This window comes from Manis javanica, chromosome 11 (genome assembly GCF_040802235.1).
Source record: "Manis javanica isolate MJ-LG chromosome 11, MJ_LKY, whole genome shotgun sequence".
NCBI classification, from domain to species: domain Eukaryota; kingdom Metazoa; phylum Chordata; class Mammalia; order Pholidota; family Manidae; genus Manis; species Manis javanica.
Genome location: NC_133166.1, coordinates 113,232,795 through 113,245,502, shown reverse-complemented (window position 1 = coordinate 113,245,502; position 12,708 = coordinate 113,232,795). Strand labels below are relative to the sequence as shown.

Genomic DNA, 12,708 nt, shown 5'->3' with positions numbered 1-12,708 from the left:
CACCTGGGCACGTCCTTCTCATCTGGGATGGTTTCCATTTGTGGAAATACCTCTGGCGCCAGGACCCGCCCTCCCAGCTCAGGACCTCACCCCTGATGCCCAGTGGGCCATGGTCTGCACTAGGTTCGAGCTGAGACCCAGCAGGCAGTTCAGGGAAGTGGGCCGGGTGGAGCAGGGCACCACATGGAAGCACAGGTGACAGTGTCTGCTTCCCAGGCAGAGGGAGGGTCTAGCTGAGTCAGCAGTGGCCTCACAGGCTGTGGCTACAGGGCAAGGGGTGCCTGGCTAAGCCTTTGGGTGGCTGGTTGTCCAGCAGGTCTCAGGAATCCAGCTGGCCCAGCCCAGTGGCCACATGGGGCCAGGCCTAAGGGCAGCCAGGGGGCCCTCAGGTCTCATAGGTGACAGGCAGGTGGGGTTTGCAGCTGAAAGTGACCTGGTGTTAGCAGATCTGGAGGGTAGATGGGCCATGGCGGGGACGTCCAGAGGAGGAGATGGGCTGCCTGGGTTCTTGGGCAGTGGGATCCTCTCATGGGGGATGCCCTGTACAGGCAGGCAGGGAAGGCTTGGGGCATCTGCATGGAGGGGAGCCTGGGGTCTCAGGTGGGGCCAGCATGGCGGCCTGGGGTCTGCTCACTGCCCCGTAGACAAGCTGTTTGGACCAGTTGGGACAGGTCCTGCTCAGAGGCTCTGACAAGTGATGGGTCAGAGTGGCCGGTGTGACACAGAGCACAGTGAGGTCAGGGGCCAGAGGGTGGGGTGCGGGGACACAGGCAAGGTGGGCACAGGTGCCCCCTGGCTGCCCTGGGCAGTTCTCAGGCTGGCCCAACCCCAGGACACTGGCAGGTCACCTCAGTGCCAGCACCGACCCTTCTCAGGGCCCCGCAGAGGGGCCTGTCTCCGGCCCAACTGTGAACAGAGCCCCCTGAGGCCCCTGCCTGTGTAGCCAACACCTTTGGGGGATCAGCACCCCATTCAGGGTCACCTGGTGGGGGGACGTGGCCCTGGAGTGGGTCCTCACGGCTCTTCTCCCTTCCACTGAGAAGGGGCTGCCCAGCCTCAGCACCCAGGAGGCGAAGGTAAGGAAGGCCCTGCCCTTGCTAGAAGGGCGGGGGTCCATGGGTAGGGGTGGCAGGAACCAGACCACACGTCCCCAAACCACAGCTGCAGCTCAGGTCTCTGCCTGGAGGCCCGGGGGTCTGTGGAGAGGGTCTATGCCATTTTGGGCCCCTCTGTTTGCCTCCCCATTGCAGTAGTGCCACTCTAGGCACCCTGGCTGCTCCACCATTCCTCCCAGAAGGCTCTGGGAGGCCAGGCAGGCCAGCAGGCCAGTGAAGACGCTGACGGGGTGAGGCAAGACATGGGGCAGCGAGGTGAAGGTGACCACATACATCCTGACCAACGGGTCTGGGAGCCCAGGGCAGCCGCCACCCCTGCCTACCGACAGGAGAATGCAGGGCCCCATAGGGGAAAGTCGGGACCTCAGCTCACAATATCCCCGAGTTCCTCTGCTCCTTCAGGTGGGTGGCAGACTCAGCCCCTCCTGAGAAACCACTGTGCCACCAGCTGGCTCCTGGATGCCTCTTGCTCCATCTCCTCCGTGGAGTGCCCGGCAGCCTGTTTCCTCAAAAATGCATCCGGGCCTGCAAGGAAACCCCACACAGGTGCTGGGCCAGACGTGGTCATTCCTGCTTGATGTTGAGAAGGTGAAGGCAGAGGACAAGGGAAATACGAGGTGTGCCCCTAACCCTGACAGAGCCCCGGGTACTGTTGGCAGGCCTGGTCAGAGCCCTGGGTCCAGAGCACCAAAGCCACCCCTAGACCCCTGAGTGGGGACAGAGTTGGAAAGCAGGGAGAAACCACGGACAACGGAAAGAGCAAGGGAACAGCCCAGAACCACAAAGCAAGAGCGGTGGGTCCACGTGTGGGGCATGGTAAGAACCAGCCTCGGCTGGTCGGGAAACGTGGTACTCAGCCTGGGAGGCGGTGCGTCAGGGGCCTGCAGGGGGCCATTCCGGGCTTTCCCCTTCCTCAGAGAGGACCCCGCCTGGTCCTCCAGGTCATACTACCCAGGGGTGTTGTGTGCACGTGCTAGTGCCCCCAGGCCATGGGACCCCTGGATGGGAGCCATGCTTTGACAGGCCACCATATGCACCTGTATATCCATTCATAGTGGGGCAGCCACCAGCATCACACTCCATCATGAGCCCTCAAAGGGCACCTATAAAACTGCAGCCACCGGTGGTGCAGCTCAGGGGGATGGAGAGGCGGGGCTGTCCTGACGCAAGGGTGAGCCCATGGCACAGCTCGGCCAGCTCCTTCTGGGAAGGAGGGGGCTAGCACGCAGACTGTACCCCCACCATCTCGAATCCACACACTCAGGCTCCCTGCATAGCTACCCACCAATTCCTGGGCCTGCTCTGAACTTACTACCAGGAGCCCAGCCAGGGGCATCTGGACATCGGTAAAATTGGGACAAACAGCCCGACCGCTGGTTCCCCTGTTGAAGGACTCAGGCGGTGCCAGGGAGCAGACTCCCGGAGACGGGCCTGCTCCAGGGACAGGCTCAGGGCCCAGGCAGGCACTGTCATCCTTGGCAGGGAGAGAGGGGTGGCTGGGTGGCTTGGCCAGGCCCTTTAACGGGTGGGGTCTGGGCCTTGAGTATCACAGGCATGTGGGTACTGGTGGTGTAAGAACGAGCAGAGCGAGGCTTTGGCAGGAGACACGCATGTCGCAGCCCGCGTGCAGTACTGCAGAGGTGGCCTTGGGCCGGGGTGCTGTCTGATGGGCTGCCCCTCAGTTCGGCCCTCAAAGAGCAGGCCGAGTTCTTCTCCAGAAATGAAGCAGGTCCATCTGGCCGTAGAGACAGGAACCCAGGGTGTGAGGGCAAGCCTGGTAAGTCACATCCCCACCAAGCCCTTCCCGCCTGCAGACTTGCGCACAAAATGAGTCAGGCTTCCCGTAAAGGAAGATGGCAGGCTTCCGACATGGGCCCAATCCTGCTGGAAAAAGCAGCTTCCTCAACATGGAAACAAGGGGCACAGCCATGTCCCCACTGACTCCACCGGAGGCCTCCAGATGGGGGCGCCTCGCTTTGTGACATTAGAGAACTGACTGCCCAAGGAGGGTTATGCGTCCTGGGAGAAAAGACACAAACAGGATTTATCTACATGAAAACCTTCCCTCTGCACAGAACACTGAAGAGAATGAGACAGGAAATCATAGGGAAGGAGGGAGATTGATGGATCACAACCCATAAAGGACTCGTGCAGAGTAAGAAAAGTCGGAACTCAGAAGTGACCCAAGGCACAAGAGCTGAGCAGCCACATGAGCCAGAGATAACGTATTAACATACGTGGACACACACGTACAGAGATGCTCACCATGAAACCAGCACTCACCTATTTGGTGGAGACCCAGGAGGCCCTGGAGTGCAGGGGGGCAGCAGGGACTCACTCACCACGGTGGGAACACAGCTGCTTTGGGAAGTAGTTGGTGGCTCTTAAAAGCTAAACGTGGCCCCAAGAGCTCAGTCAAAATCAGCATGCCACATTCACCACGGCACCCACAAACATTAAGACAGGGGCAGTGAGGTGACCTAGGGGCAGGAGGACCCTGCGACCACAGGGGGGAACAGGTTACTGACTTCCCAGCAGACCAGTTGGAGATGCATTTTGCAGCGGGTAAAAAGCCAGGCCCATGAGTGGTTCTGTTCACAGAACATTCTGGAAAAGGCCAAACTATAGGGAGGGGAGGTGTCATGGAGGCGTGCGCCTGGCCATGAGGACGCCTTCAGGTCAGGATGAGGTGCTCTCCATGTCTGCCAACCCAAAAGCTGGACTTGAAATAAAACAAATGTAAACACTCACTGCACCTGAGACATTCGTGTGTCATGTGTAAACTTTACCCAAAACCTCTCTGACCGCCAAGGTGTCTGAGCCTTTACTGCCTGAGCCCATTTCCTAACCTCACCTGTTCTGTCATCAGCATGAAACCAGCACAGACCCTGTCGTCCCCTCTCCTAGGCAGGCTCATTTCACGTGCCCTCTGCCTATTGCGTGTACATGCTGAGCATCTTGGCCATCCAGCAGGGGCCCTACCACTGTTGTCCTAAGACATGAGTTTCAACCCTGAAGTTACCATACAACCAATCAGAAACTCCAGAGGGGACCTCACAGTGTGGCCTGCTTAGAGTGACTGCTACCCCCACTTTCCCAAGACATTCTCTCGAGGAACACCAGCTGGGACGGTGGCATGGGCTGCCCACAGCAGGGTCTGGATTCAGCCAGCCCAGTGCGCCCTCCTGTGTGCCAATCAGACCCTCCCACCTGCACTTGGGGGGCTCAGACTTTGCTTGTCCTCCTCGCCCTGGCGTACCTTACTGGGGTGTCCCTCATCTGGGAAAAGGGACCTGGGCAGGGGGCTGCCCCTGTGCTGGCCCCGCCACCTCACCTCTGCCCCCTGGCCTGTGCAGGGGCCCCGAGACACCGAAGCAAGGAAGGGGCCCTCACACGGCTGCCAGGGCACAAGCCAGGTCGCACCACCCTGCTCATGCTCTTGAGGACGCCAACCTCTGGGCACAGGCCCAGCTGATGACCAAGGAGAGGCATGCCATGCATGGTAGGGGCCATGATGAGCCACGTGACCCAGAGCCCACTTAGCAGGGCTGGCAGGGACCCCATCAGGCCATCTGCCTGTCAGCGAAGGGCACCACCTCCCCCACTACACCCACCATCTTGGGAGATGGCCATGCCCCTGCTCCCCCAGTCCCATCCCTCATCTGGGGACCCCTTTCCCCATGGCTGTCAGCATAGGGGCCAGTGTGGCCTCATGAGCATCCTCAGCACCTGGTCACCCCAGGCCTCAAACGCAGGCCTGCACTTTGGGAAGAGCGTGTTCAGCAAGGGCCTAGGAGGGCCATGGGCATGTGGGGTCACTGAAGGAGAGGCCTTGAGTTCAGCAGGGGGCACCTAAGAGGGGTAGGCCTGGGACTGAGTGGGACCCCGGGAGCACTGCACAGGCCCCACAACAGGGAGGCTTTCCACCAGCCAGGTGGGCCCCGAGCACCCATCCTCCCATTAGGACAAAGACATCTGCTGGGATTTATACCATGTGGTTCCTTCATGGCTTCACTGACTCAGCGAGGCTGTCCAGGGAGACCCCGACGCTCAAGGCGGCCCGAGCTCAGCCCACACTCCCACACCCCAGTGAGCCGGGCCCCACCCCAGCCTGCAGGGGTCTACTGCCCCCCCAGGTTAGTGACATGCTGACCAGGCCCCATGGGCCCTGCTCAGCCTGTTCTTCACGCCTGTTGCCCCCCGCAGACCCCCTTCTCACTCTCCCTGAGGCTCTGGGGCGCCTCGCCTACATCCAGGAGGGCAAGGGCGTACTCACAGCCAGGGCATGCAGCCCTCAAGGTGCATAGGAGTGAGCCCACAGGCCCAGGGGCGCCCCAGGCATGCAGGCCCCCAGGAGGGTGTCCCCGCTGTGGTACCACTGGCACAGGTGGACCCCTAGGGGCGGCACACCGCAGGCTATAGCAGCCACCCACCTGAGCAGCCCTCGGGGCCCTGACATGCACCCCCACACCCAGCGCTCCTCCTTAAGCCGCGCGAGTTCCTACAGGGCGCCCTCTCAGACCCATGCCTGGAGGGTGCCGTGGTGCTAAGGTGCCTTCAGGCCTCCGGGGCCGAGCTGCCCCCCAAGGGAGCTCAAGCGCCCGTCCCCCCAGTCACCCACCCAGGGCAGATGCTGCCCACACAATGGTATGAGCAGCCTGTAGACTGTCCTCAGCATCAGGCCAGGGGGCCACACAGAGACCTGCCTACAGGGCCAGATGCCTGGTGTAGAGCTCACCCCATTGTCTGTTCTCAGCAAAACCTGAGGAGTCCCCAGGAATCCCCTGGGCCCGGAGCAAGTATCCCCAGTACCCATGACCCTCCTCACTCCTGGCACTGAGATGCTCCTTGGTCCACCTCGCGCAGCCACGCTGTCGCCAGCACCCAGGGATGGCAGCAGGAGAGAGCAAGCACAGGGCGTGAGGCTGCCCCTCTCCCCAGGGGCTGTAGCCCGGCGATGGAATTCCCTCCCAAACTTCCCAGCGAGCAGGAAAGCCACAGGCCGGAGGACCCAGACAACGGCTTGAGGCCAGAACGCTTGATCTCCTTCCCTTCAGCACCCTCTGGGCTGCCCCGGGGCCATGCAGCGGGCCTGGCCCTGCAACCTGATGGGCCCAGTGACTAAAGATGGGGGCGCAGGGCCCAGGACACGGCTCCTGCCCCGTGGCCCCTGCAGCCACCACCCCACAGCAGGCAGTGACCAGAAGGGTGGAGATGGAGACATGGCAGCATCTGGTGAGCTGCCTGGAGGCCTCACACGTACCTGCCATCCCAACCTGTGTCCATGGGGAAGCTAGACGCTTGGAGGCCTTCAGTAGGGGGTGTCCTGGAGACAACAGCATGCCCTGCCCCTTGATCCTAGCAGGCAGTGTCCCCCTCATATGACACAAGTCCCTGACCCAGAAGGGACTGGCCAGGCCTGAACCAGGGCCCTAGGAGGGCAGGTGCACCACGAGCAAGCCCGCAATCAGGATGCATACTAAGGGGACCGAGCCGCCTGTGGCCAATTCTGGATGTGGGCCCAAGGCAGAGCAGTATGTGGGCTCCTGGGGCCTGTGGACACCCAAGGCCGTATCGGTGACCTGAGGCAGCTAGGGGAGCAACAGACCACCCAGTGAGGGGGCAGTAGGGGCAGGCAGGCACACACACACACACACACACACACTCTCTCTCTCCTCTCTCTCTCTCAGCCAGGACACCAGCCCTGAGCAGCTATCCTGCACCTCTGGGGCAGGCCTCTGCTCCACATCAGGCTTGGACCCCACAAGCAGGACCTTTCATTACCAACAGCAACTGCAGGGTCCCTAAAACTCAGGAAACAGGATCCACCCCAAGTCAGAAGAAAGCTCCAAGGAGGTGGAGCCCCTCCCTGCCCTCCAGGGGTTTTCAGCGTTCCCCAATGAGGCCTTCCTCGGGGAGTGACCACCCTTCTCTCAACTACCCACTACTGATTAAGGTCAATAAAGCATTTCTTGTGTTAAGATGCCAGACGCCCTCTAGTCACTCCCAGAGGCACAGGGTGGGGCGCCCTGGCCTCCTGACCACCCTCCCGCCAGCTGCCGGTGCCAGGCCATATGTACCACAGCCCCCGGCCTCGGCCAGGTGCCAGGGTCAAGACCATCAAATAATTTACTGCAATTCAACTTGTGCCCGTTAGGCCAGAACAGGGCGGGAGGAGAGGAGCAGCCGGGGTGCTGCGGCGTCAGTTCACAACAGTCTGTGCAAAGCGTCCCGGAAGGTCTGCCATTCACCAACACCCCTGCCGGGCTCAGCAGCCCTCCCTTCCCTCTCCTTCCTCCAACGGCGCCTCCTCCTGCCTCGGGCCTCCGCATCCAGGACAGGCACCACGGATCCACAGCAGGAGTGCACGCAGCATGGTCAGGAGAGCAGGCACTTGCAGCTCATGCAGCCCGGGCCACCCTCGTCCGGCGGGCTCAGTTTGCGCGCCTTGTGCTGCCGGATCTCACGCACCAGGGTGTAGAAGGCATCCTCCACGCCCTGGAAGGGGGGCAGGCTCAGGAATCTCCCAGTCCCTCCCACCATCCGCAGATTGCCAGGTGCTCACCGCACAGCCCCAGGACCACCCCAGGACCACAGGGCAGCCGCTGGTCTGGCTCCAAGCTTGACCACCTGTACCCAGCTCCTGTATGAGCCACCGCCCTTGTCCACCACAGCCCACTAAGGGGTCAGGGCCACCGGGACCACAGGACGCTCTGAAGGCAGAGGGTCCGATGCCCCAGGGTACCCGCTCCAGCCTGGCTCAGGGCAGCTCTCTCCAGGGACCTCCACCTCCCCCGGGAGCTGTCAGCCCAGACCACGGCCCTGGCCTCCCTCGCTGCCCTGCCATCCGGGGAGACTTACAGCGCAAGGGGCCGCTGGGTCACAGGGGTCCTGGAGGGTCCCAGAGGGTCCCGGACCTGGAGCCAGAGCCAGAGCGGCTGCCCTGTGTCAAGGGAGAGGGGCAATGAGCGCTGCTCCCTGGCCGGGCGGGTCCCTGGCTAGCTGTGGGGTGGGGAGCCTGCTCACCTGGCGCGTCTTGGCCGATGTCTCTATGTAGGGGATGCCATAGCTTCGGGCAAGGTCCTGTGCCTGCCGAGACTCCACAGTGCGTGCAGCCAGGTCACACTTGTTCCCGACTAGGACCATGGGCACATCGTCTGAGTCCTTCACTCGCTTGATCTGCTCCCTGTGAGGACAGTGTGTTGGTCAGTGGGCTGCAGGCATAGCTGCCCCCAGGATGTACGTAACACAGGGCCTCTGAGGGTCAGGGGGCAGCTCACCTGTATTGGTGGATGTCCTCAAAAGATTTGGTGTTGTTGATGGCGAACACACAGAGGAAGCCCTCCCCAGTACGCATGTACTGGTCCCGCATGGCGCTGTACTCCTCCTGGCCCGCCGTGTCCAGGATGTCTAGCAGACACGTCTCCCCATCAATGACCACTTGCTTCCGGTAGGAATCCTGTGGGAGGACACTGCTCAAGAGCCCTACCCCTCCTGGCATGGGGCGCTCACCTGCCAACTGTTCCCTTGTACCCCCTCCCATGCCCCACAGTGAGGGGACCCCCTTCAGTGGAGCAGGCAGAAGATAAGCCCAGGTCAGGATTCAGGGCTGGGGACAGGAGCAGCCCCACGCACCTCGATGGTGGGGTCATACTCGTCCACGAAGTGGTTCTGGATGAGCTGGATGGTCAGGGCACTCTTCCCCACGCCCCCAGCGCCCACCACCACCAGCTTATATTCCGTCATCCTCAAGGCGCTACAGTACGAAGCACTGCGGGGGTCTCCTGTCCCACCTGCAAGGAAGCAGCACTCAGCTGGGCCCAGGCCCCCGGGGCAGGCCACAGAGCTCCCGGTTCCTGCCTGGCTTCTGGGCCGCAACATCCAGGTAACCAGGGTGCAGCCAGCATGGTGGCACAGCTGCTCACCTGCAGCACTTCCAGCCAGGGGTAGGAGAGGGATCCCGCCTCCAGCTGCATATAATGTGTGAAAGAGGCAGGGCGCAAGCCGCCCCCAAAGACAAGGCTGACAGCTGAGAGCAGCTTGCAAACCACGCACCCAAATTAGAAGTTGCTGGGTAGGCACAAAGCCTGAACTGGAGGCCCTGCCGGCTGAGGCTGCCAGTCCCCCTCCCGACAAGAACAGGTCTGGCCACAGTGGAGCACACAGTGGCGTGTCCAGGCAGGCCAGTGCCAGCCGACAACCAGCTCTGGGCCCCACCAGCCATGTTGGTGCACAAAACGAGCATTTACTGAGCACCAACTGCACACCAGGCGCCACTCCAGGTACAGGATGACAAGCGGGCAGAGAAAGAACCCCCTACCCTGGTGGGCTGGCCTGTGCTCCTGAACAAGTTAGAGAACCCCATGGTGCCCTGTTGCCCTAAGAACTTTGTACAAAATAGGGCACATGGGGAAGTTAGCTGGGGGTGAAGGTTCCAGTTGAGCAGACAGGCTGGCAGGAAAAGACCCTAAGGAGGTGTGGGCCCACGGGAACAGGTAAGAAAGAAAAAGGGCCTGGGGCACCAGCTGGAGTGTCCGCGATTTGTGATGTTTAATGAGAGAGTGCGTCTGAAGGGCAGCGGGCAATGGCTTCCTAAACCCAGACTCGCTTGGTGTGGGGGCCTCCCGCGGGAACCTTGGGACCCCGGAGGGTGGGCAAGCCTTCCAGCGCAATGGCCACAGGGGCGCCCACATGCGGCCTGAGGGCACTTGTGGGCCCCAAGGAGGGCCGGTCTGGGACGCGGAGACTGAGCAGCGAGCCTGGGCGAGGCAGAGCGGACCCACCGCCGGCACGCCCAGCCCCCGCCGCCGGCGGCCCCCGACCCCGCCGCAGCGCCCCGCCCGCCGCCCGAGGCTCACCTGCGCCCCCGCGCGCCCGCCTGCGCGGCCGGCGAGGACAGCCGGCTCCCTGCCCGAGCCGCGCGTCCCGGGCCCGCCACCCCCGTTCCCGCCGCCCTGCTGCACTCACCGCTCGCTGGCGCGACTGGCCCCGGGACTGGGGCCGAAGCCGGGTCGGGAGCGGGGGCCGTGGCCGGGGCGCGCGGCTCGCCCGGCGCATGGGTTCCGTCCGTGGCGGGTGCGGCTCCGGCTGCGGGGGGCGGACACTTGGCCGGGCCCGCGCAGGCCCCGCCCCGCGCCCGTCCGTCAGCCAGGTGCGCCCTACTATTGGGCGCGCGCGCCAGGGGGCTGGGCATCCCGCCCCGCCCCGCTCCGGTTGGCCGAGAGGCCCGCCCGTCAGGGGCCACGGCTGGGCAGGGCTTCCGGGAGTGTTGCGGAGGGCGGTGTCCGCCCGCTTGGCTTTCGGGGGCTGCGGCCTAGCGGGCTGGAACGGTTCGGCTGGACGCGGCCGGGCCCCGGGGAGCGAGGGCTGCCGGGTAGCAGGTCCGGGGGCAACAGCTTCTCCCGGAAGGGCCCAGACCCTCCACCGAACAGGCGAGACTCATGGGGAGATAGAGACCCTTCGCGGGGATCGGTGGCCGGCTGTGTACTGGGTGGGGTCGCCCGGGTCCGGTCTGAGTGTTAGGCAGGAAAATAGATATGAGCGGGGTGGAAAGGGAACAAGGTCAGTAAAGCCCCCTAGAAAGGACTCAGTTAACCAGTCAAAACTAGAAAGCCAAACATAATGTTCCTCATGTGACTGTAGATTAATGATACCAAAATTTAAAAATATAAAAAAAACTAGAAAGCCAGAACAGACTGAGAGTTAAAGTTAATCAGTTAAAGCTCAAAAGGTCAAGAGCAACTTGGCCTCAAAGGTTTGAATATTCTCCAGATAAAAGTTTCTGAGCACAGCCCATGTCTTCATTGTGTCAATTAGATCATTGTAAGATTGACTCTAGCCTGCTAAAAAGGCCCACCTATAAACAGCATAATAAAGACAGGTGATCCCGCCTTAAAGCCAAAATTGCATTTTGAAAAAAAACCAGTAAGTTTAAGAAGAAAGATTCTTAACATACTCTTTAGCAAACAAATACCTCTGCCCACACCTTGGAGGAAGGGCAGACAGTCTTGATTGATAAGCTAATTTTGCAGAATTACCTAGAGGACTGATAAGAAACTTAACATCTCAACAAAAATACTTGAGACCACTTAACAAGCTCACACCCCTAGCCCTTTGTCACATTCCTGAAAAATCCTTAAAAGGGGGAACCCCCAACCTCTCAGGGCACTCGCTCTTCTCTCTGACGTCGCCCGCACTTTCTAAGTGCGTAACTTTAACTTTTTCCAACCTTTCAGGGCGCTCCTCTCTGAGGTCGCCTGCAGTTATTTCTAAGAAGTAACTTTAAATAAAACTTTTATTCTGCTTCACTACTGTGTCTCTGCCCTTCAACTCTTTATCGTGGCAGGGACAACCGAGGAAAATACACAACGCCTCTCCCCACACCACACAGGGTGCCATGGACTTGGATGGATTCCATCCTTGCTAAGCCGAATCCACCTCTCCCACCAACAAGACTTGGTGCTGCGTAACTCGCATGGATTTCCAACCCCCAGTAAGCCGCATGTGCCTCGTCCCCTGGCTGGAGGCAGGCACTCACTACCTCTTCTCTGGGAATCCTTTCCTTCCTTCTCTTTCTCTCATTGACCAAAAACAGCCGCACTGTGGGCACGGGTCGAGCAGTAAAGGCCACAGGGTGCCCGCCGGAAGACTCCTGTGACAGGATAAGTTTGGTCGTGGACTGGGGAAGATTGCATTAGGCACTCTGGCAACTGCAAGACAATGTCTGCGCAACGGAGGCACACTGTAAAAGCACCCACTTCCAATTCCACGGCAAGTCCCCACGCAAGATTTAATGTGTCCACGCAGAGACTTACTTTTACGTGTTCTCAGATTTCCCCTACTTGCTGCATTTCTTTTTGTGTGTGTGTGTGTGTGTGTGTTATCTGCTGGTCAGCTAATTGGGGCAAACCCTAAGGACCCACATCTCATGATCTCCTTGGCCATGAGATGTCCACCAAACCCACCTGGAGGCAGCACCCACCTGTGCTTGCCTTGTGGGGAACCCCTCCCTAGGAGGCAGGTCACAATTGGGTCCTAGGGAATGTCACCCAGAGCACCCAGATTTCTTCCTCTACTCTCTTCTTTGACGGCTCCCTGCAGGAGCTAAGAGACTTCTCACTTGCCTCTATCTATGACCCTTTGTCCCTTTTGTATTAAGTTCTTTCTGTTGTCACATCTGCTCTATTTTCCATTTAGAGGGAAACAGACTTTTACTCTGATGGGATCTACAGGTCTGACTTAACTCAGACCTCCCATTTAGGACTCACCTCTCCAGCCTAGCCTGCAGCCTGCAGGACCATAGCCTAGGTTCAAAACCTCTTTCTCAGCACAGCAGTTTTTTTTTTTTCCTCACAGCTGCCTGCCTCAGCCCAGGCAACCAGGCGATGATCTTTCCTAACTAGTTTAGTGACCTCTCCAGGAACCTTGACCTCCTATGGTCTCCTGAGGAGGCTCTCAGATCTCCGGGAGGCTGGCCTGGCTAGAACACTCCTTTATGCCTTCTGCTGACTCTAAAAGCTCAGTTAAGAGCTGCCACTCTTCCCTTTTTCCACCCTGACCCTGGAACCTGTAATTACTACTAAAACCTTAAGAC

At 60.4% G+C, this 12,708-nt stretch overlaps 1 protein-coding gene across 3 annotated transcripts; it reads right to left on the bottom strand.

The window, feature by feature from the left end:
• Positions 1 to 7,226: 7,226 nt before the first annotated feature.
• HRAS (HRas proto-oncogene, GTPase) lies at positions 7,227 to 10,238 on the bottom strand. Of its 3 annotated transcripts, XM_037011750.2 has the most exons (6): positions 10,083 to 10,238; positions 8,751 to 8,908; positions 8,396 to 8,574; positions 8,142 to 8,301; positions 7,977 to 8,058; positions 7,227 to 7,613 (listed from the first exon to the last, which is right to left on the bottom strand). In XM_037011750.2, the coding sequence occupies exons 2-5, from the start codon at positions 8,859 to 8,861 to the stop codon at positions 7,996 to 7,998; spliced, it is 513 nt and encodes a 170-aa protein (XP_036867645.1). In that variant the 5' UTR covers positions 8,862 to 8,908; positions 10,083 to 10,238; the 3' UTR covers positions 7,227 to 7,613; positions 7,977 to 7,995. The 3 variants fall into 3 exon arrangements, with proteins under 3 accessions (XP_036867645.1, XP_036867644.1, XP_073073513.1); XM_037011749.2 differs by lacking the exon at positions 7,977 to 8,058; XM_073217412.1 differs by lacking the exons at positions 7,977 to 8,058; positions 8,751 to 8,908 and having other exon boundaries at positions 10,083 to 10,230.
• Between the last annotated feature and the right edge of the window lie 2,470 nt (positions 10,239 to 12,708).